The sequence below is a fragment of the Rattus norvegicus genome, chromosome 3, assembly GCF_021556685.1.
Source record: "Rattus norvegicus strain SHRSP/BbbUtx chromosome 3, alternate assembly SHRSP_T2T, whole genome shotgun sequence".
Taxonomy (NCBI): Eukaryota; Metazoa; Chordata; class Mammalia; order Rodentia; family Muridae; genus Rattus; species Rattus norvegicus.
In genome coordinates, this window is record NC_141536.1 from 22,002,112 (window position 1) to 22,029,685 (window position 27,574).

Here is a 27,574-nt window from a genome sequence, read left to right on the forward strand (position 1 = left end):
AAATAATAGCCAGCACACCCCTGTAGGCAGACACACTGACCTAAGCAAGAAGCAAGCATCTGTGGGTAGGCAGCCCATGTACAGGTCCCTTCCTCTGATGGCACTCAGCGTGCCACTTGGTACAGAGTGCAGTAGGTAATCACCCTTTCAGTGCCCCCCCAGATCAGTCATCCAGGGGCAGGACACGACCCAGTAGCCTCATTTTCTGGTGATATTTGTAGGACTCCTTTGAACTTGACTTCCTCCCGTACAGTATGAGTTCATCCCGCAACCCGCAAGTACAATTGGCCCCTGCCTACTTGGCACATGAAGAAACATGGAGAGGGCACACAAGGAGAAAGGGGATAGCTGAGCCAGGGCTGTAGCCAGCCTACGTGACTGACTGGTCCCAGCCCTTCCTCCTCAACTTGCAGCCTCCTGTGCTGACACTATGATAGTGTCACCTTTGGTGACTGCAAGTGGGACCGCCTAGACACAAGCAAGCATGAGGAAGCCTGTGCCTTGGCCTGAGCGGGCTGCCTGCTCAGCAAGATGCCAGCTCTGCAAGTGCTCCTGAGTCTCACTTTGGCAGCTGCCCAGATGGCGTCAGAGACCGTCCAGGCCTTATCTGCCTGAGCTTCTGTCTCACAATGGGTGGCGTCACAGGCCCTGTGTTCTTGTGCCAAGCCAGCCTCAGAGCATTGGAGTAGGAAGTGAAAATAATGAGACTCGCAAAATGTTAGACACGGCATTCCTCAGGGATAGCCAGACCGACATGGGACTGAATTGCTCAGAATGCTGGGATTTCGGTGCTAACATGGGGAACATTCTGGGTACTCTGTAAAGCAACCTAAGAACCTCTCCCTTTCCCATATACCAAGACCAGTGAGTGAGAAACAAGGCTAGGAGGTCTTCCCAGGAGCCAACAAAGCAAGTGGACCGGAGTTGGGAATGAGTATGTAATCTACTAGATTGGGTCTCAAACCTGCTGAGGAAATCTGAGTGGAAAAACAGAGGCAAACAACTTGTGGATGTTTCTACTCTGGAACGTCACAAACTCTCCATCTCCTGAGCTTCTGTGACTCCCATCATGCTTACTGTCACCTGAGTCTGGCATTTCTGTCCCTCCCAGGACACAGCTGGAGGGCAAGGTAAAGAGCTCAATAAATATGGCGGCATACAGAAGAGTTTCTCAGACAAGAGCCTCGCAAAGCCTCCCAAGGAGAAGCTGCTGAAGGTGGAGAAGCTGAAGAAGGAGACCATCAAGGGCAGAATACCCCCCCACCCCACCGCCAGGCCACGAGCTTTAGCTCAGCAGCAAGCCGTGATCCGAGGCTTCACCTACTACAAGGCGGGCAGACAGGAGGCCAGACAGGAAGCGCCCAAGGCTGCCGCTGGTGAGTGGAAGGGAGCGGGGCCTGGTTGAGGGATGGCTGCCTCCAGAGATCCACCTGCTACTGCAGCCCAGCAGCACACACTTGTAAACCCAGTACTAGGAAGACAGAGGCTGGAAGATCCCTCAGACTCACTGGCCAGCCAGGCTAGCCTAACTAGTTTCCTCAAAGGAGGTGGATAGTATTTTTGAGGACGGTAACTGCCATTGTCCTCTGCCTTCCACACATACGCACACATGTGTGCACCTATACACAAACATGGGTACACATACGTTCATAAAGAGAAAAAAAACCACTGGAAAAGGAAAGCTCCTTTAATTCTTAGCCCTTCAGGGTACAACCTCCTCCCCTAGTCCCTGATGCCAGCTGTTGTCCTTGAATCCTGCCAGCTCACGATGGCCACAACACAGGGCCTCTGACCCCTGCTGGTCACTGCCCAGGCACAGCATTGGGCATCTCACTCTGCCAAGAAGGCTGTGGGAACAAGCTTCCTGCCCAGACAGGCTGCCAAGGCTATGTCCCTGTGGATTCCCTGACTAAAGTGTCTTTGTTTGATCCCACTGAGTCCCAGGTATGGGGTCAGGCTGGCCGGTCCAACTATAGGCAGGGAGAAGCCTGGGCAGCTAAACCACTGGTGGGACGGGGAGGGTGCAGACATAGCTAGAGAGGTAAGTGTTGGAGGTGAGCAAGGGTCAGAGATCTGTGGCCTACAAGTGACCAAGCTGTATCCGTCCCTTCCTCGCTTGAAGTGACAGACACTAGGTGAGAGAGGCTCAAGGTTGTCAAGGTCCCCAGGAAGGTGACCAAGAAGTCTACAATTCCTGAAGCAGGAAGTTCTGCCCCTGACTAAGCTCAGGGCACAACAGAGGTGGACAAAGTATGTCGTAAAACTCAGGAGAAAAGAGAACTTCGCATTTAGCACCGCGTATTTGCAAAATCAGTGCAGATGTCATCTATGCATTTACCTCTAATCAACACCATGGTTATAACATTCATTTTACAGAGGTGGGAATACAAGAGGGCTTGCTCAGTAAAAATCTGCCCAGTTGGGAAGGTTGGAGTGATCAGAAAGTCCTACCCTGTTTACTAGGAAGCCCACACGTTTGAGGTCTTTCAACTCCATGGTAAGAGAAGGGAGGTCTGTGGCAGACACGTGTATCAGCACTGTGGAGACATAGACGCTGAGTTGTTTTCTCTCCACAGACAACACCCTCAAAGGTGCTTCCTGGCTGGAGAAGTTACCACCCAAGATAGAGGCCAAGCTTCCGGAGCCTAACTCTGCCAAACATGATGACATCAGGCTGCAGGCTTCAGAGGGAGCCAACTTGGCCCCTGATTTCTCCACCACCACCACCACCACTACAACCACCACTACCACCACCACCACCACCCCAACACCTATCACCACTCCCTGGCCCACTGAGCCCCCTTTGCATCCAGAAGTCCCCAGCCAAGGTGAGTCTCCTAAGCGTCAGAAAACTCAGTTTAAGACTAAATCCAACACATGTCTGCTTAGATTCCTGATCTGAGAATGTTCACCTTTATCAAATTGTTGAGGGTGTTGTTTGCTTGCTTGTTTGTTTTGCTGTTGTCTTGAGTTTTTGTCATTTTGAAACAGGGTATCAACAGAGCTCATACATTCCTGCCTTAGCCTGGCCAATTTGGAAAGTTTTAGTTTTTAAGCTTTTTAAAAAGACATATGTATGTGGGGGGGAGGAGGAGAGGGAGATGAGGGGGAGAGGAGGAGGAGGGAGGGGGAGGAGGAGGAGGGAGGGGGAGGGGAAGAGGGAGGGGAGAGGAAGGAGGAGAAAGGGGAGAGGGAGAGGGAGAGAGAGAGACCTTCTTTCTATCTAGTCTATCTAGTCCTAGGGGCAGAGCTACACTGTTCTTACTTACTATGTAAACCAGACTGGTTAAACTCAGAGATCCGCCTGTCTCTCCTTCCCAGGTGCTGGGATTAAAGGTGTGTGTCACCACTCCTGGCTCCTATTCCATTTTTGAGACAAGGTTTCTCCCTAAACCTGTAGTTTGTGTTTTCTTGGCTCAGCAGAAAGCCAGAAAATTCCAGTGATTCTCCTGTCTCTGTATGCCTTAGAGCTGGGATTACAAGCGTGTGGGGGATACCCTACTTGTTACAAGGCTACTGGGATCCAAGTACAAATCATCAAGGATGCACAGCTGCTGAGTCATCCTTCCAGCTCACGTGCTTTTAAAGAGTTATTAGGAAAAAGAAAGGCTGCAGGGAAGAAGTCTGCCCTCTCCCCAGCCTAACAGTTATCCCAGGATCCTCTACAGAATAACTGCCAACAGTTTTTTATTTTCTTTTCTTTTTTTTGGAGCTGGGGACCGAACCCAGGGCCTTGTGCTTGCTAGGCAAGCGCTTCTACTACTGAGTTAAATCCCCAACCCCATAACTGCCAACATTTAAAGTAGCTATGAAACAAATTATATTTGCAACAGATTCTCTTTACAATATGACCTGGAACCTACGTCCTCTTTCCCGTCTGCTTGGTTTTGGTTTCAAGTTGCTAGAACCAAGCTCTTGGCTTCCAGCTGCCACCTCTGGACTACATTCCCAACACTCTTGGGCTGTTTTTTATGTCCACGTTTATAGCTGTAGTTCGTGTCACACAGTAGACACTGTCCTCAGTAAACCACAGATCTGTCCTTCTGAAGGGCTCTTGACTATGATTGTAAGCTTTCAGACCCTTCTTCCTCTCTCCGGCCCAAGTGCCAGCTCCTTCACACTTGTCTTTCCAGAAGGATCCACAAACAATGTGGACAACAGCTGTGATTAATGTGGTTTCCTCCCAACACAGTTTCTGGTGTCAGAAAACTGGAAATAACCTACAGAGCTGACACTGGGTGAGCGTGGGGGTGTTGAATGAATTAAAAGGCACAGCTGTCTGGTGGCTTGGCAGGACCCAGAAGTCACATCATTAAAAGGCTATTTAATGGTGTGAATGGTATGAGCATCAGTCAGTGGAAGGAGAAAACAAGACATATAGAACCGTGTGTTCAGAGGGATCGCAGTTTCTTTTTTTTTTTTAGATTTATTTATTATATGTGAGTACACTGTAGCTGTCGTCAGACACACCTGAAGAGGGCATCAGATCCCATTACAGATGGTCGTGAGCCACCATGTGGTTCCTGGGATTTGAACTGAGGACCTCTAGGAAGAGCAGTCAGTGCTCTTAACCACTGAGCCATCTCTCCAGTCCTAGGGTATCACAGTTTCTTACCAGTCCATGTGACTGCATGCAAGGACGAATGAAAGGGAAGGCAGCTTAGCACATCATTTTTCCTTTTCCTTCCTTTTTGCTATGTAGCTTGAGTGACTTGGCACTATACAGCCCAGGATGGCCTCAAATTCACAGCAAGGGCTATCTTCCCGCCTTGGCCTCCACATGGAAGGGTTACAGGCATTTCCCGCACAACACTCAGCTTCAGTTTGCAAGTACTCGGCAATACCACAAACTCATCCCTTCTGCCAAACTGTACTTTGGAGGCTTTGGCCAAAATCTCTCAATCCTATTATTGCCCACCACTGTACCCTCTGCTTCTCAGAGATGGGCCCTTTTGTTTTGTTTTGACATAGGGTGGATGCTGGATTTTTGAATGGTGTGCATCTCATCTGTTCCCGCCTCTGACTGTTCATGCTTTTTCCAGTGACCAGGCATTGCTTTGGGCCAAAGGTCACCAGCAAAACCATTAAGAGAGAGTTAAGATAGAGTGGGATAAGTCAGGTATAGTGATGCACACGTTAAATCCCAGCACTCAGGAGGCAGAGGCAGGCAGATCTCTGAGTTCAAGGCCAGGCTGGTCTACAGAGTGAGTTTCAGGACAGCCAGGTCTGGAGAGAGAAACGCTGTCTCAAAACAAAACAAAGATGGTGGGTGCAGTGGTTTGAACAGGTATGGCCCCAATCGATATTCTCCTCTGAATGCTTGGCCCACAGGGAATGACACTGTTAGGAGGTAGCTTGTTGGAGGAAGTGTATCACTGTGGGGGTGGGTTTTGGGGTGGGTTTTGAGCTCAAGCTATGCTCAGTGTGGCATGCAGTCTCCTTTTGCTGCCTGCGGATCAAGATGTAGAACTCTTGGCATGTTTCCCTTCATGATGATGATGGACTAAACCTCTAAAACTATAAGTCAGTTCCAATTAAATGTTTTCCTTTATAAGAGGAATTGATGTCTCTTCATGGCAATGAAACCTTGACTAAGGCAAGTGGACTTGGCACACAGTTTTAGCTTGCAGTTAGTGGTTCTGCGTACCAAATGCTCCCTTTGCTCCCTACAGGTCGGGAGGACAGCTGTGAGGGCACGCTCCGAGCTGTGGATCCCCCTGTGAAGCATCACAGTTATGGGCGCCACGAGGGAGCCTGGATGAAGGACCCTGCAGCTCCAGATGACAGGATCTATGTCACCAACTACTACTACGGAAACAGCCTGGTGGAATTTCGAAACCTGGAAAATTTCAAACAAGGTCAGGGAAGCTGGGAGGGAGAGAGGGAAGGATGTGGGTGGTCTGGGGAGGGGCTCCTGTAAGACTCAGCCTTCCTGTGCATTTTCAATGTTCACCCTGCCCTAGTTCCAGATAGCCACCCCCGCCCCAAGGAAGGGTGTCTGGGGGCCCAGAGAATCCTGTTATCCACTGCTGTTAACTGAATACAGGGACAAAGGATATCACAGATGCCCTCCCTCGTGAGTGTGACTCGATATCAAGGAGAAGAGAGAGCTTCCACTTGCTGAGTGCTCTGTGCCAACTGCCTGTGTATGTCTGTCTGTCTTAGGGTTTCATTGCTGCAGTGAAACACCACGACCAAAGAAACTTAGGGAGGGGAGGTTTTACTCAACTTACACTTTCATATCACTGTTCAGCATCAGAGGAAGTCAGGACAAAATCCCCAGCAGGGCAGGGACCTGGAGCAGGAGCCAATGCAGAGACCATGGAGGAGTGCTGCTTACTGGCCTGCTTCACATGCCTTGCTCTGCCAGCCTGCTTGCTTGCTTTCTTTTTTCTTTCTCTCTTTCTCTCTTCCTCTTTCCTCCTCTTTCTTTCTTCCTTTCTTTCTTTCTTTCTTTCTTTCTTTCTTGCTTTCTTTTCTTTCTTTGTCTGTCTGCCTCTTTCTTTTTTTCTCTTTGTTTTGTTGTTGTTTGTTTTTTCGAGGCAGGGTTTCTTCGTGTAGTCTTGACTGTTCTGCAACTTGCTCTGCAAACCAGGCTGGCCCCAGACTCAGAGATGTGCCTGCCTTTGTGTCCCGAGTTGTGGGATGGAACAGGTGCTCCACCACCATCCAGCTGGTAACATCCTTTTTAAAACCGACTATGTCTGTGTCTGTAGCAGCTCACAGACTGGTGGATGTGACAAGTGTCAATACAAAGGATTAGGAGGAAGCTCTTCACTATATCCTCGGGTGGTCACATTGGCTAAGGATACTGAAAAAACAGGCATTCCCTTTGTAGACCAGATGGGGAATAGCAAACCTGACTCAAACCTGCAAAGTCTTCAAGGTGGAGCACAGGGCTGGCATCGCCCTCATCTCATTCCTAGGTGCCAGTGTCACAACTGGGGACCCACAGCCCGGGACTCACAGACACATGGATAATGTTAGTGCTTGACCCCATCTTTGTGAATTAGATGATGGACCTAGGTTCAGCCCCATGGTCAAGTTTTGGTGCAAAGTACTTGGGCACTGGTGAGCCCTTGGTGGTCTCTGGGGTGAGTGGGTGATGTTCTTTCTAGTGTGCTTCTGTTGCTGTGATAAGCACCATGACCTGAGGCAACTTGATTCAGAAAGGGGGGTTACTTCATACTTCCAAGTAACAATCCATCACTGAGGGAAGACAGGACTGGGAAATCAAGGCAGGAACCCCTGAGGAACACTGCTTACTGACTTACTCTCTTATTTGTTCAGAAAACTCAGCTAGCTTCCTTATTTGTTTGCCTTTTTTGTTTGTTTTTGTTTTTGAGACAAGGTCGCACTGTATAGCTCTATCTGTCTTGGAGCTCAGTCTGTAGATCAAACCAGCTTCAAACTCACAGAAGCCACCTGCGCCTGCCTCCCAAGTGTTAGGATTAAAGGCATAGATCACTATACCCAGCTAGCCCTCTTATACAGCCCTGGCCACCTGCCTAGGCATGGAGCCACCCCAGAGGGCTACCCCTCCATCATCAAGCAAAACAGTCTCTCCCAGATAGGGCCACAGCCTGGGCAGATCCTCTAGACTGTGACAAACTAACCAGAACAGGGTACCCTGGTATGACCTTCTACTTTCCACACGCAGGCCGGTGGAGTAATATGTACAAGCTGCCCTACAACTGGATAGGCACAGGCCACGTTGTGTACCAGGGTGCCTTCTACTACAACCGTGCCTTCACCAAGAATATCATCAAATATGACCTGCGCCAACGCTTTGTGGCCTCCTGGGCTCTGCTGCCCGATGTGGTCTATGAGGATACCACACCCTGGAAGTGGCGTGGCCACTCGGACATTGACTTTGCTGTGGATGAGAGTGGCCTGTGGGTCATCTACCCAGCCATGGATGAGCATGGCGAAACACAGCATGAGGTGATTGTGGTGAGCCGCTTGGACCCTGCAGACCTCTCTGTGCACCGGGAGACCACATGGAAGACGCGGCTGAGGAGGAACTCCTATGGGAACTGCTTTCTGGTGTGCGGCATCCTCTACACGGTGGACACTTACAACCAGCATGAAGGCCAAGTGGCCTATGCGTTCGATACCCACACCGGCACTGATGCTTACCCACAGTTGCCCTTCCTCAATGAATATTCCTATACCACCCAGGTTGACTACAACCCCAAGGAGCGGGTGCTCTATGCCTGGGACAATGGCCACCAGCTCACCTACACTCTCCACTTTGTCGTCTGAATGGGGACCCATGGTCACAAAGGAGGGCAGCAGAAGAGAAGGGGCTATCCTTAGCAACCCCTGCAATTGATATAAGTATCAGTTGGGGGTGTCCTGGGCTAGGTATTGGCTTTGATGGCTTTGAGTACTTTCTTAGTGCCCAGTAGGTGACACTTGCACAGCAATGCTGTGCTAGGAGCTTTTCCTGCGCTTACCCTTTTGACTCTTTCTACTTCTTCCCTTGAAGGCAGAGGTTCCTAAGCCCATTGAACAGATGAAGTGACTAAAGCCCAAAGGAGCAGCATTCCAGATGGGCAGGCTACGTCCTCACAGTAGCCACATTTGACAGATGAGAATCCCTCCTCCAGTCCCCTTCCAGGGCTCTGCAGAGCCTGAGGTCTTTGGGACCTATGCAGTGGTGTCCTGCAGCTCCAGGCCTCTCCTCTGACTGAATGCTGGTAACCTTGAGCTTAGAGCTTCTTGACCTATGGTCAGCCCCTGTGCTCTCTTGCTCTTCTGTCTAACCACATTCCAAAAGTTCATCATCACAGACACTAAGCAGTCACTGAAGCAAATGCTGGCCAGGTCCATGGCCCTTCCTCTGTAGCGACTTCTTGTCCCTATGTTCCTTGCACATTTTGCAGCAGATGGGAAGATATAGGCAGCTAAGCTCTGGCAGTGTTGGTGCTGGCCTGAGCTTCCCCCCATTTCAACTCCTCTACCAGAAGTCCTCGCCTTGGCCATCCACTAGGCCTCGGCTCCTTCCTTAGCCCTTCCCAAAGCCTTGGGCCAGGGGCCTTTTCTGGGCCTTGAAAGCTATTCTGTCCACACTCAGGGATTGCTAAGAGTAAGGCCTTTGTCCCCAGAGAGGGTGGCCACAAGATGGAACAGGTTCTGTTTCCCTTGTTGATCGAAGTCTGGTCATTTGGTGGGTTGATTCAGCAGCCTGGGAATCTGAGGGAGACAGGACAGCAGGGTTCAGAGGAGACTTCTCAGTTCGCAGGACAAAACCCGGAGGTAGAGGCAGGGGAGGGTAGACTGCGGTCTCAGCACCAGGATTTTCTTTGAGATGGGACTTGGGTTTGTGGACACACAACTGAACATATATAAGCTACCTTAAAATAGGATTGGCAGCTAGCTGTCCTGGTACGGCTTGTGGCCCTCAGAGCCTTCAGACCCAGATAGCCCTGAGAACAAGACCTTGCAAGCCAGCCTATGGCAGCTTTGGGCATTCTTTTTAAAGCTGGAGGGAAGTTCTTTTTCCCATCTTGTTTTACCAAAGAAAATATAGGTCCCAATGGTTCTAGGGTATGGACGGAGTCATACAGTGCGAGGTACAGCTGATCTCCTTTGGAAAAGCCCTATACTGAGACAGCTCTGCCTGCAAAAAACAACAGATCCCCAGTACCTTGAAGGTGTCTACTGCTGCCCCTGGACCCTGGACACTTCCTTGTGCCCTGTGCCCGCTCCTAGGATACCCGCAGTGAAATATGAACCAATTTATGAAATCCCGCTGTGCAGTACTCTGTAGAGCGATTCAGGTTCTGTGCAGCCTTGCTGTCTTCTGGACATTGTTGGGAGATGTTTTACTTAAGGAACAACTCCCTCCTGAAATAAAGAGGGACAGTGGTAGCCAGCCCAGCCAGGTCTGACTCACAGTGGTAGCCACATCCAGCTTCCCCCACCCAGCTGACCACCACAGGCTACTCCTCCAGCCTCTTCAGAGAACTTGGAGGCCCCGGCCTTCCCCTTGGCCCTGGGTGTGGGTCTTTTCAAGACTCTGTGTTTTGTGATGTCATAGTCCAACCATGTGAGAGGTGCTCAGGCAACAGCCTGAGTAGAGGGAACGCTAGGACACACTGGTTTTGAAAAGTAAACATGTGGCATAGTTTCCTGGGGTGGGACACAGGGCCTCAATTGTCCTCAAGTGTCCTCCAGGCCCCTTCAGGCCTTTGTGTGTTGTATGGTAAACACAGTTCATTTCCTCACTTGTAAACGGTCATACCGGATGCCAAGTAACTCACTTGTCACATAGGCTGGTAATGAAAGAACCAGGCTTCCAAATCAGGTAAGCTGTCACTGTCATCTGGAAACCATCAGTGTGCTGGACATACTGTGGAAAGTAAACTACAAAAGGCGCCATGGACAGGTGAGGACAATGACAGGAATTTACTCAGGATCACACAAGCAATGTGGTCTGGGGCAAGGCTAGGGGTTCAAGGCTCATCAGAGCATGTTTCCTGCTGTCAACAAATTCCAAAAGTTTGCTGGTAGTTGCAGTCAGTCAAGATGGCCTGGGCAAGAGCTCCCCAAAAGGCCCGGTTCTACAAAGCTTTGAACACCAAGCCAAGGAGGGCCACATCTAGCCTTGTCTAGGACACAACTGAGTCAATTAACAGAGCCAAGGAAATTCCAACAGTTTCTAATTAGATTTTGTCCTATTGGTAATGAGAAACATGCAAGGGATTTTGCTAAGGAGCCTGAATCTGCCAATCTGTGAACTCTAAAGGAGACCCCAGCTCCCACTACCACACACACAAACACACACACACTCACAGACACCTATGCACACTTACCACATACATGCCACACATATACACACTATGCACATCTTTACACACATACACTTCTCACATCCCACACGAACACATGTGTGCACTCACACATACCTTGGGTAGCATTTTTCTGGGGAATAGATACTTCATAGAAGGAGGGATCTGGACTGTACAGAACTGCCCCCGACCTTTCTATAAGGACAGAGCATCCTGCACCTCTGAACAGCTCTACAGGTGAATGGGCTTTGGCTTCCATCACTGATTCCTCTCTGGAGGTTGCCAGGCCTTGAGTGGTGCTGGGCACAACTCGGGACCCAGTAGAGAATCTTATTCTCCCTCCTGCATTGAAGATCCAGCACTGTGTGACTGTCAGAGTCCTAGGTGCAGGGGAATTGGGAGCCCGGGTTAGTTTCCAGTTGGCCTCCTTCTCAGGCTGAGTAGGGGTATTAACTCCCTCACAGAAGTGGGACTAAGGCTTAGTGAGAACACAAGACCTTAGGAGACCTCACAGCACTTCCCAGAACTGGAAGTCACTTTGACCTGCAGTCTATACTAACCCACCTTGGAATCCCCAATTGGCAGTGTCTTCTCTCATTATAGGTTATGAACCTCGAGTTCAGAGAAATTGAGCTATTCGGTCAGGGTCCGGTACCTGGCATATGGAGGTGAGATTCGAACTAGGTCTCTTTAAACCAAAGCCCCCAGCTAACTGTTGAAGTAGTCATGTTTTTGTTTTTGCTTTCGTGGTTTAGAACAATAGGAAGCTCAACGACAAGTTTGAGATTATTTTAAATGCTTATATGGAGTTTAACCAGCTTCATTCTAGCTCTTTGCATGTACCTTTACCCCGATTTATTTTTATTCTACTGTATTTTTTATACTGTATTTTTTTGTAAGGTGCCACAAGATCTTTTTGCAACAGGGTAGCATATACATAAATAAAACCCATGACTATAGCTGGATGTGGTGGCTCAGGCCTTTGGTCCATGTGCCTGGGAGGCAGGGGCAGACAGATTTCTGAATTCAAGGCCAGCCTGGTCTACAAATCAAGTTCCAGGACTCCCAGAGCTACACAGAGAAACTATCTCAAAAAGAAAAAGAAAAATGTACTGAAAGCTTTATTTAAACTCTTAAGCACTGTGGACTACAACCTTGGGTATAGCTCCATGTCAGAGCGCTTGCCTAGTGTGTATGAGGGCCTGAGTCTGGTTCCCAGCATCAAGCATCAATCAATAAATAAAGTGTTTCTGGGTCGGTATAGCCTTGGCTGTCCTGCATTTCCCTTTGTAGACCAGGCTGGCCTGGAACTCACAGAGATCCACCTGCCTGCCTCTGCTTCCTGAAGCCATCACCACCCGGCTTTTCGACCCAGGCTGCCCTCAAGCTTGGTATGTCTCAAAGCATGGCCTTGAGTTCCTGATTCCCCTGCCTTTGTCGCTTGCGTGGCTTGCAGAAATGAGCCACTGGGTCCCGCTGTTTATTTGTTCTAGTTAGGTCTATGTTGGTGGGAGAGACCATGATTAGAAAATAAAACGTGTAGGGGAGAGGGGTTATTTCATCTTAGGTGCCATGTCCAGGTAACAGTTTATCACTGGACAAAGCCATGGAAAGACTCAGAGAAAACCTGGAGTCGGGAACTGTGGAGGAATGCTGACTGGCTTGCTCAGCTTCTTACATAGCCCAGGGGTGGCTCCGCCTACAGTGGCTTCAACCCTTCCTCACAATCGTTAATTTTCAGACTGAGCATTCTCCCCAACCCCTTGCCTCTCTGTTCTTTTCACAAACGCTTCCATTCCTTTTATGGAAATACTTTTAATTCCCAAATGAGCTTATATAAGCTGTTAGCCAAAGCAATTGTTTTTAATTTTAAGGAGAAAACTTAATTTTACAGTAGTAAAAAAGAAAGCTGGTATCAATGAGCCCAAATAGACACTGGCTGTCAGCCACTTGAATCTGGGCAGTGCTGCAGCATTCTGGGGCTCTTAGTGATGGAGCACTGGATTAGCACTTGCTAGGTCCCGGGCCTCACTCCCAGCACTGCAAAGAAAAATAAAACAAAGAGACCAGTGAGATAGTTCTGCCAGTAAAGGTGCTTGGCAGCCTTATGGTCTAAGTTCTATCCTGGAGTCCCAGAATCCCGGACTTCATGGTCCTTCACGAGATGGCTTGGATACATACCACCATGCAGTGCTTAACTGATTGGTTGCCCCAACCCCCTTATACCAGCGATATCGTCTCTTTTTATAAACATTGATGTATATTTATTTTATGCGCATGGGCATTTTACCTGTCTGTAGGGATGTGCACCTTGTGCATGCATGTACCCTTGGAGGACAGAAATGGGCAACAGATTCCCCTGAACTAGAGTTACAGACAGTTGTAAGCTGACATATTGGGGCTGGGAACTGAACCCAGGTTTGCTGAAAAAACAGCCAGTGCCCTGAACCACTGGGTCATTTCTCCATCTCCTACATAGACACCTTTGGATCTGTTTGGCTGGGCTTTGCTTTCCGCTATAGAGCCCTTGTCACATCAGGAAGCTAGGCCCTGTCCCTGACACTCGGGGGCCTCTGGGGCTACACACTTACCCTACACAGAGCCAACCATAGATGGGCTTTGGGTAACCTGGATCACAGACCCTTGGGCATGCCTCTTCTTCTATAACCCAAGATTCTGGCCAACAAGGCCTTTCTGTCAACTCATACCTACCCCTACTGTGGACATTTGAATAAGAATGGCCTGGAGAGATGACTCAGAGGTTAAGAGCGCTGGATGCTTTTCCAGAGGACTTGGGTTCAATTTCCAGCACCCACATGAGAGCTCAGAAATATCCATGATCTCCAGCTCCATGGGATTCAACATCCACGTATACATGCAGGCAAAGTACCAAAGCACATAACATAAAAACAAATAATAAATCATTAACAATATATAAGGCTCATATATTTGAATGCTTGAACACCAGGAAGTGGCACTGAAAGGATTAGAAGGATTGGGGGGGGGGGCTGGGGATTTAGCTCAGTGGTAGAGCGCTTACCTAGGAAGCGCAAGGCCCTGGGTTCGGTCCCCAGCTCCAAAAAAAAAAAAAAAAAAAAAAAAAAAAAAGAAGGATTAGGGGTTCTCTCTCTCTCTCTCTCTCTCTCTCTCCCTCTCTTCCTGCTAATGGATCAGGATACAGCTCTCAGTTACTGCTCAAATGCCTGCCTGCATGCTACCATGCTCCTTATAGTGATGATAATGGACTACGTCTCTGTCACTGTAAGCAAACTCTAAATTAAGTTATATACATATACCTATACCTATATACATACACATATACATATATATGTTGCCTTGGTCATGATTGTAGTGAAAATTTTTAGAATTTTGGTTTCTCTAAACACAGAAATAGTTCTTGCTCTTTTGTTCTCTTCCCTCTCTATCCATTCTCTTCTCATTCCCCTTCCCCACCTCTTCATGCATTCGTGGTTGACCTCTCCTCTCTCTCTCTCCCCCTCTCTTTCCCTCTCTCTCTTTCTCTTTCTCTGCCTTTCTCTATCTCTACTACCCCTTCAACTCCCCTCCCCATGCTCTAAACTCTATTCCATACAAAACAGAAAACCCCACAGAAATATGAGAATATGTTTTAATTTTATCACAGATGTGGGACATGGGGCTGCTTCAGGTTGTCCAGAGCAGCTGACTATGATTTACCTCATGCTCTAGCAGAGGCATGATTTTGCCAGCCACAGAGAGTTCCTGCAATTGTGTGATGTTTGGAATTCTGGGAACTTTTTAGAGTGTATATAAATGCTAGGGCCCAGAACTGTGGGGCGGACTGTTGGTTGGTTATTATTGGTTGTTGTTGTAGTTGTTAAGTAGTCATGAGCAAAGAAAAAAACAAGAAGAAATTAGACATCCTGACAGCAAAGATCAAACTTGCCCCAAGGAACTCAACACCCCTAATAAGCAGGAAGTAGTCTAATGATAACATCACCATCTTTCTGACCCTGAACTTTATTCAGGGATCTCTTTCCTTTCCTCTCTGTCCTTTTATCTCTCTTATCTACAGTTAGGGGGTTGAAAGATTGGAGGGAGGGCTGGAGAGATGGCTCAATGGTTAGGTCCTGAGTTCAATTCCCAGCAACCACATGGTGGCTCATAAATAAATGTTAAGAAAGAAAGAAAGAAAGAAAGAAAGAAAGAAAGAAAGAAGAAGGAAGGAAGGAAGGAAGGCTGGAGAGAAAAGGGTGGAGAAGGGTGGAAAAAAGACTAGCTTACAGATGAGACACAGAATATGCTTATTTTATTTGGTTTTGATAATTACTGAGAGGTAACTCCTAATCTACTGTTCTAACTGATGACTCAGCAGTGTATCCCAGATACTTGTTCTTTCTCCTAGCCATGTGCTCAAGGCCCATCTTCCCTCATGGCAGCTTCCTCTTGTCTCTTCATCTTCCTCCTCATCCTCCTCTTCCTCCTCTTATTCCTCCTCCTCTTCTTCTTCCTTCTCTTCTTCTTTCTCCTCCTCCTCCTCCTTCTCATTTCTCCTCCTCCAATCAGGTCACTGCAAACCCACCTACCTCTAATCCCTCCAGTAACTGGCAGTAACCAATTTTATTTAACCAATAGTTTTAAACCAAGGAACAAGGTTTTCACAACAAAAGCTTGTAAACAAGAGAAGTCACTAATGGGCCTAGACCTTCTAGTATAGAATTTGGCATTACAATACACAGCAACAGACCAAACCCCAACACAGTCTCTTCACAGCAATAGATCAGTGACTAAGACACCTACCCATCCTGCCTCGCTTGGGGCATTCCAGTTCTGTTGAAATGCCACCTTCCCAGGAAGCTGTCCTTGAAGGCAGCTCTAAATTTGGCTTCAGCTCCATGTTTTCTCTGTTCATAAACCAGCATCCACCAGTTTATTGGCTTGGAGTCCACCAGAGTTGATCCTGTTTTCTCCTCTGCCCGCACACAGACCTTTGGAGAAAGGGGATGGGTGAGAGATTGAGAACTTTGGGGAGTTGGCCATAGAAGACAGCATAAAGGGAAGCAATTCTTTGATTAGGGAACTATATGCCAGACTTAAAACCAGCAGGGCTGAGTGAGGAGGGAAAGCTGGGAGTGGGAGGTGACTGGAGAAGCCTCAGCCTCTGAGCAGGCAGGAGTAGGAAGGTAATCATGAAGAAGGGAAGGGACTGGGTTAGAGATAATTGGCGTGGTAAAGCAGTTCATCTGACAGAAGATCTTGAAGGGAAATGGGTGGGCAGGTGTTGGGATGTATAGGAGAGCAGGGCAGGGCATCTATGGTCAGCAGAGACTGGACTCCTCCCCCAAGCAGGGGAGGAAACCTTATAGAAGAGATGATGAGGATCCAACCACCGAGGGGGTATGGAAGCGCTGCACCAGAATCAGTTACCAGGGCATCACCTGAATTACCGTGATGGGGCGGGAGACTTTAAGGTCGTAGTGTTCATATTGTGGGAACCTGTTGTGAGGGGCTGGGTGAGAGGAAGTCTGGCAGAGAGGCCTGAGGAGGAGGGAAAAGGCTGTGAAGTGATAACACTGCACACTGCATGCTCCTCACCCACCTCCTGAGCTCTGTGGTCCGACATCCTGGGCTAAGATGATCTGGGATCTTCTGAGGCACCGCTGGGTCCAGGACTAAGGATGGACAGTTGCCTCAGCTCGGCCGGATAGCTAGCAATGAACACATTCAAGATAATAGGGCTCCTATCTAGAGACCCCCACCCCACTTTCTGTTAAGCTGTATGTACATTGGTCCTGATTGTATGCTTAGCAGTGATGAACTCCATCCTCTGCCCTGATCATGGTCTCTTAACCTTCCTCTATCCCATCAACCAATGGGCCTAAGACCTTATGCCATGCTCGCCTCTGTGCTGCCTTGGGCCACCTCCCCACAGCTCACTCAGCAGCACCTTTAGGATCATGCTGTTGTGACCCTGCTTTTCCTGCAAAGCACAGGGGGCCTCTTTCATGAGGGTGGGTTCTGTTGACTGGGAGCAAAGCTCAGAGGCTTGGGGGGATTCGGGTGAGGGCCGGCTCCGCAGAACAGCAAAAGATCACCAGTTATTTATTTATTTATTTTTTTTTTGGTTCTTTTTTTCGGAGCTGGGGACCGAACCCAGGGCCTTGCGCTTCCTAGGTAAGCGCTCTACCACTGAGCTAAATCCCCAGCCCCAGATCACCAGTTATTAAACAACATCCACTCCAGCCTTCCGGGTAAGCAGATGTCAATTTCTTCTGTTGAAGAAAAAAACTTGTGTGTTTAACAATTCTGCTGTGTCTAGTGCTTGTCTGTGAGAGCGCAGATCTGTGCTCTCCTGCAATCTGTCCTGTCAGGGAACCACCCAGAGTGGGCTGGGCTCTCCTCTATCACTCAGCAAGGAACAGATACCCCACAAACATGCCCACAGGCCAACCCATTGAAGGAAATTCATGAACCGAGGTGACGCAACTCCCAGGTGTGTCAACCTGGCAAGGGAAGCTATGACACTTATCTGAGTTCAGAGCCCTTCTAACAAAGATATCACGTGCTGGCACAAAAGCAGAAATGCAGATCTGTGGAACACAACAAAAGCTGTACAGATGCCAAAAAAATACACGTGGGAGAAAACCCTTTAGAAAAAACATGCTCTCATGTAAAAGGATAAAATGACTCCTCTAGTTCAACCAAAGGTGATGAAGACGTGGCACAGGGGCCTGTGATGCAGGGCTGTGTAAATCAAATGAGCCCATCCATTTTCTAAGTCCAGGAGGCACAAACAAATCAAACCAACCAACCAACCAAACAAACAAAAAACTTAGCAATAGGTCAAGCACATGACTTTAATCCCAGCATTTGGTAGGCAGAGACAGGAGGATCTCTATGAGTAGGAGGCCACTCTGATCTCCATATAGTGAGTTGTAGGCCAGCAAGAGCTATATTGGGAAACCTTGCCTCAAAAACAAACAACTTCTCACAATTGGGTCGTTGAGATGGCCCAGTCAGGAAAGGTAGAAGGAGAGAACCAGCCACACAGAGTTGTCTTCTTGTCCTCTGCCACATATGCACCATGGCACATGTGGCATGCATACACACATACACACACACACATACACACACACACACACACACACACACAGGTTGTTTGCTATTGATACTTTGACACTCCTGGGGCTCCTAAAAGAATGCAGAATGTGGGGTTGGGGATTTAGCTCAGTGGTAGAGCACTTGCCTAGCAAGCGCAAGGCCCTGGGTTTGGTCCTCAGCTCGGGGGGTGGGGGGGGATATGCAGAATGTTGTCACTGCTGTCTGTTACCCACCAAAACTAGATAGTAAACCTTGTTCCTGAACATACTACACAATTTTGTTGCATGATATGGAGAAATAAAGTGAGGACTAAGAGGAAAGCCTCCTCCCAGCAGCCCAATTCTCACAGTTCTGGTAGGTGCTGTGCAGGCTGCTGGGCTCCTCATCACCAGCCTTATTTACAACGAACCTGCATGCTACAGTACACTACTGTCCCACCGGGAGGCCTACAGGTTCAATTGTGGCTTGACTGGGAAGCGACTGACTGCTTCTGATTGGATTTAAGGCCCACTACCCAAGAAATAATTTGGGGTTGGGGATTTAGCTCAGTAGTAGAGCACTTGCCTAGGAAGCGCAAGGCCCTGGGTTCAGTCCCCAGCTCAGGAAAAAAAAAAAAAAAAAACCCAAGAAGTAATTTATGTCTGGTGTGGTAAATTTGTTTGAAAGTCTGTTACTGCAGAGGTGATAGGCCACACTTCCATTCCAGTTTTGCTAAGTGGACATGGTATGTCTGTGTCAAATCGCCTTCTAAATGTATTTATGCCTATACATCAGTACAGATGCCAGCTTTAGTCAGAGAAGCTGGGTGTTTGCGGTAGTCAGCAGTTACTGCAGATAAAATCAAACTGGTCAAGTGCTGACAGGGGGTGACTGTTAAACCCCGAGCCCACACATCTGTGTTACTTTTCCAAGGTTCACAAGTAAAACAAACAAACAAAAACCAACAACAAAGCAAGTTGACCTTCAGCTTGGGATATGATTAGAGAAAAACACCATAGGGAACAATATAGAAATAAGCTAAATTCTAACATTATGTTTAACTAGGAAAAGAAAGAAAATGTGAACTCAGCTGACCCCTAACATTTAGCATACAAAAAGCTCTTGGTCTGACCCTCAGCACACGTATGTGGCATGTATAACTGTATAACTGCATAGGCATAGAAATGTATAGCTCTAATCCTATCACCTGGGAGATGGAGTCATAGGGTCAAGAGTTTAGGGTCATTCTCAGCATCCCCTAGCATAGCAAGTTAGAGGCTAGCCTAGGCTACATGATACTCCATCTCAAAAAACCTCCAAAAAGCAAATAAACAAAGCGTCATCACCATCATCACCACCACCATCATCATCACCATCATCATCACCACCATCATCATCATCATGATGTAAGAGCTCAAGGAAGGGATGAACGTTATGGATGCTCTCTTTTGAGCACACCATTCTCTCTTTTAAATTCTCAGAGCAGCTGTGGTCACCTACCTAAGATGCGCCCAAGACAGGACGGACACATTCCGTCATAGAAGTGGGTAGGGCTGATAAGGTACTATCCCTCCCTAGTGATTAATCCCAGACCCTAAATGGTTACTGAGACATTTTCTTCAGAAACGCACCACTGTTAAATCGTTATAAATAACCCCTTCTCCGTGCCTTAATTCAATGTACTGTTTCACAGAAAGGAAGAAAGGAAAGAAAGACTAATATAAACAAACAGCATTAATGTAAAATAAATGTTGGAAAGGCTCTGAGAAATTACAATTCTTGTGCACCCAAAGCCGGGAAGGGTTGGCAACGTGCCTTGATGGCCGCAGGGGAATAGATTTGGGTTGGCTTGGTTTCCCCTCAGGTTTCCACCCTCCAGAGAGACTCTGAAGTCTTTCTTGGAATCTTGAACTTTGCCCTTGAACTCCTTACCACTTGGGAGACAGAGTGTCCCATGTCAGGCTCCCTGGGATGAGCTGCATCTATAATGTGGGGGAGTTCCTGGGAAACTGAACTTCACAGCTGGAAACCTCCCGCAAACCATCTCAACCTGAGGTCCTGAGAGCCATGGGGTGGACACGAGGCATTTTTGAAGCAGCTTTTCATCTTTGATTCTCTGGAGACTGATCCATATTCATGGAGTTAGGGGTGCTGTTTGCATAGGTTTGGAGGATTATAAGGACTCATCTCTGAGACGGGGTTTGGACGATGCCCTTTCTGCTCCCACAGTTCTAGGACTGTGCCTCTCCCCACGGATACGTTGATTCAGGAAGTACTGGTGTGTTGTTATTCTAATAGATGTGTTAGAAAGGGCCCCCTGATGGAGCTAGCAGGAGTTCTTGGATTTGATCCTAGCACCACATAAATGGGGTGTGGTGGTGCATGTCTGTGATTCCAGAACTCAGAAGGTAGAGGACTGAGGATGAGAAGTTAAAAGCCACCCTCGGCAACGTAGTGAGTTTGAGACCAAGCTGAGATGCACGAACCCTTGCCTAAAAATTAATTACGGGGTTGGGGATTTAGCTCAGTGGCAGAGCGCTTGCCTAGCATGCGCAAGGCCCTGAGTTCGGTCCCCAGCTCCAGAAAAAAAACAAAAAAACAAAAAACAAAAAAAAAAATAAAAATTAATTAATAATTTTAAAAACTTGGGGTTGTGAGTCGTGGCTCAGTGATAGAAAAATTGTCTGGCATACTCGCAGACTGGATTTGATTTTTTTTTTTTTTTTTTTAATACCCTGAAGGTTAGGGATGGTGGTGTGGACCTTTGGGAGGTAGAAGCAGATCATTTGAGACCAGTCTGAGCTGCATAGAAAGACCCCATCTCAAAACAAAAGCACAGGGGTTGGGGATTTGGCTCAGTGGTAGAGCGCTTGCCTAGGAAGCGCAAGGCCCTGGGTTCGGTCCCCAGCTCCGAAAAAAAGAACAAAAAAAAAAAAAAAAAAAAAAAAAAGCAAAGGAGACAGAAATGTAGAAATGCCTTGGGAGAATGCCAAGTGTGATTAGGAAGAGGAGATATCACCCCGGAAGATCACCGGGGCCATTGGTGCTGTGCCAGCTGCTGCCTCAGCCTGTCAGGTCCAAAGTCTGCTTTCTCTGTCTGCAGAACAAGGACCTAACCAGAGAGTGAGACGCCCTCAAGCTGGAGCTGCACAAGAACGGGTAAGAATGGGAAGGCAGCTGGGCTCTCTGCAGCCTCAGTGTGGAGAGTGGAGACTCAGCCCAGACAGGCTTGGGTTTGTGTAGAGCTGAGCTCTGGTCCCAGCCATGCTCCTGACTCATGGTGTGGCCCCAGGTAACTCAGTCTCTGAGGCCTGTTGCTTGTGACTCAGTCCCTGTGAGGCCTGTCACTTGTGACTCAGTGCTTTGTCCTGTGGCTGTGTGACAAGGCTCGTGCGTCACTCTGAAATGGGTTCCTTTCTGTTCTGCCTCTGGCCACAGCAAAAGTAATGAGGACCTGAGGCAGCAAAACTCCGAACTGGAAGAGAAACTTCGAGTCCTGGTGGCAGAGAAAGCAGCTGCACAGTTGGGGGCAGGGGAGCTGCAGAAGAAGTTAGAGATGTCAGAGCTGCTGCTGCAACAGGTGAGAGGTGCAGCCCTCACCCCTAAGGCCCAGGCACAAAGTCCGTGGGTCCTTGGGGGTGACCTTCGGCCAAGTGTGGACAGTTTGGAACCTCCTCCTGTCCTGTGCTGATGTTTACTAATTGCTCAGTGGAGCCCTGGCCACACCTGTGAATCAGTCTTCGTGAGGGCGATGTGTCTGTTGCATCCTTACTTTTATTTATTTATTTATGTTGTTGAGACAGAGTCTCAAGGGTAGCCCAGGGTGACCTGTAACTCCCCAGGTGAACGAACTCATGGTAATCCTCCTACCTAGAGGTTGTAGGCATGAGCCACCAGGCCTGCTGAAATGCCAGCATTCTGTTTCATTTAAATGGCCCAACAGCCTGCTTTGCTCCTCCTGACACTTTCTCCTATGGCAATGACCCTGGGTTGTCATCCTAGCTCACACTCTTGTGGGGAGCACTGCAGCAGAACAGCATAGACTCCCAGACCCAGGCCTCTGGCGGTAATGAGCAGTTGCAACAGGCCATAGAGGAGCGGTCTCAGCTGGAGAGCCATGTTGGCCAGGTGAGGATCTGTGGGGGGAGGGGAAGGGCATGACGCCCAATGGCCAAGAGCCGGTGAGGACCAGTGACAGCCCTTCATAACTCGTACATTGACTGATGCAGCTGATGGAGTCGAGAGAGACCAGTATGCAGAGAACCTGAAAGGAGAGAGTGCCATGTGGCAGCAGAGGGTACAGCAGATGGCAGGTGAGGCCTGGCCTCTGCTATCTTTGCGCTTCCTGAGCATCAACGTGGTGGAGCTGAGGGCTTAGGGGCTTCGGTTTTGCAGAGGTGGGACTGGGGATGGGTGGGCCTGGGATCTCCAGTACCCCCGCCCTGTGCCTTGGGCAGGTGCACGCACTGAAGGAAGAGAAGGAGCAGAGCTGGAGACCAGCTGGACAAAACTTAGGAGTTCAATCGAGGGCAAGTAGGTCAAGGGTGACCTGAGAGCAGTAGTAGGTCAAAGTGACATGAAGGTGGCTTCTATTGCCCGGGGTGGGGAGGGGGAGGTTTGGGGCAGGTGGGTGTAAGTGCATTGTAACAGGGGCAAAGGGTCTCTGCCAGGACCAGGTGACAAGCCTTGCCATCTCTCTGAGCGTGTGCCTTTCTGTGCAAAACAGGGTGGCATGCCTACTGGTAGCTCCTGCAGATGACTGAGCATCCCAGAATTGTACTGGAGTGGTTTGAAATGCTTACCGCTTATCTGAGACCCTGACAGAAAAGAAGCCAAGGCTTGGGGCAGGAGCCTGACTCACAATGGAGCCCAAGAAGCCTAAGGTGAATTCCTTCAGTGGGCCAGCTTCCTTTCTCAGAGAAGCTGCAATCTCCAGAGCCTCCCCCTGGGCCCTCCAAGGCAGAAGAGTGGCTGCAGGGAGAGGTTGAGCAGCTGCAGAAGGAACTGGAGGGTCTGACAGGTCAGCTGCGGGCCCAGGTGCAGGACAATGAGAGCCTGAGCCACCTGAACCTGGAGCGGGAGGGGCGGCTGCTGGAGCTGGAGAGCGAGGCCCAGCAGTGGAGCGAGCAGATCCTGGAGAGCATGCAGAGTGACCGCACCACCATCAGCAGAGCGCTGTCACAGAACCGCGAGCTCAAGGAGCAGCTGGCTGAGCTGCAGAACGGCTTCTTCAGGCTGGTGCGGAGCCTGCAGGCCCTCCTTGCTTACAGGGAACACACTCACCCCTTTTGGTCAGCACCGGCAGAGGATGGGGTGCTGTCCGCCTCACGTTAGGTGGTAGTGGTGAAGGCACCCCACAATCCCGAGCCCTAGGGTGTGTGGGAATGTTCCAGCAGCCTTCCCTACTCTGAGAGTGAGTACACATGCAATTCTGAGGACTTCAGCCACATTAGGTCCTACTGACTGTTGTTTTCTGTCCAGACCAATGAAAACATGGAAATTACCAGTGTGTTACAATCAGAGCAGCATGTCAAGAAAGAACTGGCCAGGAAGCTGGGAGAGCTTTAGGAGAGGCTGGGAGAGCTGTAGGAGAGGGTAAACCCCTGGAGGTGGAGGCAAGAAGAACTAGAGTCCAACATTATTACCCTTAGCTATATAGTGGGCTCAGCATGAACTCCAGGAAACCCTGCCTCAAAAAAAAAAAAAAAAAAAAAAAAAAAAAAAAATCACATACGACAGGCTGGCCAGGTGACTCAGTGGATGAAAGTGCTTGCTGCACAAACCTGGTGACACGAGTTCAATCCCCGGAACCTATGTAAGGTGAGAGAGAACCGAAGCCATAAAGTGTCCTATCTGGAAGACCGTTAGAGCAGTAAGTAAGTAGTGTGCAGGAAGGCACTCCTACTCTGCTCACCGAGACACTTCAGAGCTCTCAGGCCCTGCCTGGCCTGGCATGTTGTCGTCCAGTTCTCTTCAGTGGGCAGTCTGCAGGGTTGAGAGTGTTCCCAGGGCACAGAGCACAAAGACTCCATCTGGCCCCGGGCAGTGCCCAGACGCTGCCCGCCCCCTGTTTTGCACCAGCCTGAACTCTGCCTATGTCTGCTGACCCCTGGCATTCCTGCAGAGACCCCCACGAGGCAGAAACAGTCAGGGCTTTCAGAGTGTCTGCCCGCTGGAGGGATGAATATCTCTGAGATTATCTGCCATGAATGCAGGGTGGCCCTTCACGTGACTAAGGTTGGCTGGCTCTGCCCTAGCCCTTGACGTTTGGCTCCAGAGCCCTCATTCCAACGGGGGTTGGGGGGGGTAGGACAGAAACCTTATTCTCTTCTTGAAAGGGAGGCCCCCATACCCCTATCTGTACAGAACCCTACCCCCAGCCTCAATCACCCCTCACCCCCACACAGGGCCTGGAGTTTCCCTGTTTGTGGCTTGGCACCGGAGCAGATCCAAAGTCAAGCTCCCCGAGCTCTTTGAAGGCGGGCATTTATTGGTAGGGAAAGCCACTGTTCCCAGGATGTCCACCCAGCCTGCTCTGGCTTTTCTGGATAAAGTCCTGATGGGTCCTAACAGCTGCCACCGCCTGGATAAGCCCCTCGTGGGACAGCTGGGCTTTTGGAGACTCTGCCCTGCAGAACCCGGGCATTTGGCCTGGTCTCTAATATCATTTTCCCCATCTGTAAAGTGGGGTGATGATGTTCCTGATCTCCCAGGAATATTCTAAGATTAAAATGGGTTCTTGGATGTGAAAAGGCTCTGTGTGGGGCCCATGGAAGACACTTAGAAATACAAGGCACAGAGAACCCTAACTAATCTGAAATGCTAAACCAGGCTGGTGCCCTCTACCTGCCCTCTTAGGACCTCAGATTAGAGCAGGGCCACTGTGAACAGTGAACAAACATGAGATAAGTAGACCACCGTGGTAGCCTTGCTGTCTTAATTAAATTTCTACTGCTGTGACGAAAACTGTGACTATATTATTCAGGGTTCTCTAGAGTAACAGAACTATAGAATGTATTTATCTACTATATTACCTATATTTATAATATATATAATCTCCCATATGGGAGATTTATTAACATGACTTACAAGCTATGGTCCAACAATGGCTGTCTATCAATGAAAGGTCCAAGAGCCCAGTAGTTGTTCAGTCCACAAGGTTGCATGTCTCAGCTGGTCTTCAGTGTATGCCAGAATACTGAAGAAGTGGGTTCTCATGCCAGGGAACGCTAGCAATGAAATTGGTAGCAAGAGCAAGAAGGCAAAAAGACAGAGAGTCTTCCTTCTTCCATGGCCTTTATCTAGGCTGCCAGTGGAAGGCATGGCCCAGATAAAAGGTGGATCTTCCTACCCCAAAGATCTGGATTAGAAGTAGGTCTTCCCACTTCAAATGATCTAATTAAAAAAAAAAAAAAAAAAAAAAAAAAAAAAAAGCCCTAACAAATAGATCTAGCCTTGGGCTGGAGAGATGGCTCAATAGTTAAGAGCACTAACTGCTTTTCCAGAGATCTTGAGTTCAAATCCAGCAACCACATGGTGGTTCACAACCATCTGTAATGAGATCAGATGCTCTCTTCTAGTGTGTCTGAAGACAGCTACAGTGTACTTATATATAATAAATAATTTTTTTTTTGGTTCTTTTTTTCGGAGCTGGGGACCGAACCCAGGGCCTTGCGCTTCCTAGGTAAGTGCTCTACCACTGAGCTAAATCCCCAGCCCCAATAAATATTTTTTTTAAAGCATGTCTAGCCTTTTGGGTCTTAAGTTCAGATGTAGTTGAGTTGATGACCAAGAACAGCAATCGCAATTACTGAAAGCAACTTGGGAGGAAAGGGTTTAATTCAGTTTAGTTTGTTGTTGTTTGAGACAAGGTTTCTCTGTCTCAAAGAGCTCGAGGCAGCTCTGGCTGTCCTGGAAATCACTCTGTAGACCAGGCTGGCTTTAAACTCAGAGGTCCACCTGCCTCTGCCTCCCCAGCACATTTCTCATTCAGACCATCATAGGCCATTATAAGTTTGGTGTGCAACTACACACACACGTGTGTACATGCCACACGCACGTATGAAATATAAGATACACAGATAACAGCACGGTAGAACAAGTTCTGGTGGAACTTTAAGTGCTCACAAGTTAAAGCAGAGGGCACTGCAGAGGGTGGCTGCCTACGTTGGAAGTCTTGGGACCACTAGAGGCATCTGTTCCTCTGTGGTAGTATTCCTCTAGGTAACTCTAAATGGCACATACCTTCTTTGAAGAACCTTCTGGAAACCTCCCTTTGCTCCCTGAGTCTCAGCTCCTGAACCTCCTGGGTTAAAGGTTGCTCCCTAAAATGGGGCTAAGGTTAGCAAGATGGTTTAGCAGATTAAGGCATTTCCCCCAGAGCCTGATGAGGACTTGAGTTCAATCCCTTGGACTCACAGATGAGAGAAGAGACCCAACTTCCAAAAGTTGTCCTCTGACCTCTGCATATGTGACAGACACACACACACACACACACACACACACACACAATGGGGCTAGAGGAACCCAGAATGGTTTGGTGGTGACAAATGGCCCCATTTACATTCTCCACAGCCTTGACTTTCACCTTCCACATCTGAGTAAAACAACCTGCTCAGTATGTAACTGCTGCCGGCCAAACCCTTAGTCACACTTCCAACTAGACTGACACCTCCAGAACTGAAACTCAAAATCATGTACACAAGGAAACCTCCTTCCACAAGTTCTGGGTAAGGGGGCTCAGGGTTGCTTACCCGAAGGCTCGGCGACATCACTGTGATCCAGAGTCTTGCTTTCTTTGCTCAGCATCCTCACCCTTCGACCTCAGCCTCAGGGCTTCAAGATGGCTGCAGCACATCTGAACCTCACATCTGCCTCGTTGGTGTCCAGCGGTAGGAAAAGGACTGGCATCTGATACTTTACAGTGGTTCCCCTTCAGACTGTTCCTCTCTGACATCAGAATGGGTTACAATACTTCCCTCTGACTGTATGATTAGCCTGATCTTTGCCAAGGTTTACCTGAGTATATTGGAGAATGAGGGGACAGAGGGTAGGCCCTAGAACAAAGCTAGGTCTGTCCGAGGTGGTGGAAGAAGAGTGGTGGGCAGCGAACACTGTGGTCACATCACAATCCCCTCCTGACTCAACACACTTTCTTCGTCTCTCCAGACTATTGCCTCCTCCTTCAGATCAGCCACTACCGGGGGTTGGGGATTTAGCTCAATGGTAGAGCGCTTGCCTAGCAAGCGCAAGACCCTGGGTTAGGTCCCCAGCTCCGGAAAAATAAAAAAACAAAAACAAAAACAAAAACAAAACAGATCAGCCACTATCTCCTCCAGAAAGCCATCCCTGCTGTCTCTGGCTTCCTTGGAGAAACAGACCCCACCTTATGGCCCAACCTCTGGCCACAGTTGCAACCATATACTTCTATGCGTCACTATTTGAATTCAGAGCAGCCCCGCCCTGACTCCCCAGAGTGCAGAACCTGGCACAGGGCTTCCTTCGTGATGTTTTCTCTCCTACAGTGCTGGGGATGGAACCTCACACAGGCCAGGGAAGCACTCTAGGACTGAGCTGCAGCCTGGCCTCAACAGACAGGCACTTGAACAAATGGACGAGTGGGTTACAGGAAAGCGACGTCCAGTCCAGAAGGGACCTCACAACATTCTCCGGGTCATGGGAATTGTTGAAGCATCTTAGGCGGAGCTCAGCGGCTGAGC

At 48.8% G+C, this 27,574-nt stretch overlaps 2 protein-coding genes and 1 long non-coding RNA gene across 4 annotated transcripts in view; 2 read left to right on the forward strand and 1 right to left on the reverse strand.

Annotated features, from left to right (window-relative positions):
• Positions 1 to 12,059, forward strand: part of Olfml2a (olfactomedin-like 2A) — a 29,305-nt gene extending 17,246 nt beyond the window's left edge. For both annotated transcript variants that reach the window (NM_001106572.2, XM_087651514.1), the window contains 4 exon segments: positions 1,112 to 1,376; positions 2,577 to 2,828; positions 5,673 to 5,858; positions 7,661 to 12,059. In NM_001106572.2, the coding sequence (NP_001100042.2) occupies positions 1,112 to 1,376; positions 2,577 to 2,828; positions 5,673 to 5,858; positions 7,661 to 8,265 (1,308 nt within the window). In that variant the 3' untranslated portion in view covers positions 8,266 to 12,059.
• A 536-nt stretch (positions 12,060 to 12,595) lies between these two features.
• Positions 12,596 to 27,462, reverse strand: LOC147995442 (uncharacterized). The gene is made up of 4 exons (XR_015684303.1): positions 26,609 to 27,462; positions 16,375 to 16,483; positions 15,576 to 15,763; positions 12,596 to 12,836 (listed from the first exon to the last, which is right to left on the reverse strand). It is a non-coding gene; the product is annotated as an uncharacterized LOC147995442 (long non-coding RNA).
• On the forward strand, positions 21,021 to 24,821 carry Golga2l2 (golgin A2 like 2). Its single transcript, XM_087654899.1, has 4 exons — positions 21,021 to 21,088; positions 21,294 to 21,435; positions 21,858 to 21,983; positions 22,743 to 24,821. The coding sequence occupies exons 1-4, from the start codon at positions 21,021 to 21,023 to the stop codon at positions 23,187 to 23,189; spliced, it is 783 nt and encodes a 260-aa protein (XP_087511025.1). The 3' UTR covers positions 23,190 to 24,821.
• Positions 27,463 to 27,574: the final 112 nt, after the last annotated feature.

Coding starts and splice junctions, on each gene's coding strand:
- Golga2l2 (XM_087654899.1), top strand. CDS start 21,021: ATGGGAAGGCAGCTGGGCTCTCTGCAGCCTCAGTGTGGAGAGTGGAGA. Junction 21,089..21,293: donor CTCAGCCCAGACAGGCTTGG/GTTTGTGTAGAG, acceptor CTCTGGCCACAG/CAAAAGTAATGAGGACCTGA. Junction 21,436..21,857: donor CAGAGCTGCTGCTGCAACAG/GTGAGAGGTGCA, acceptor TTGTCATCCTAG/CTCACACTCTTGTGGGGAGC.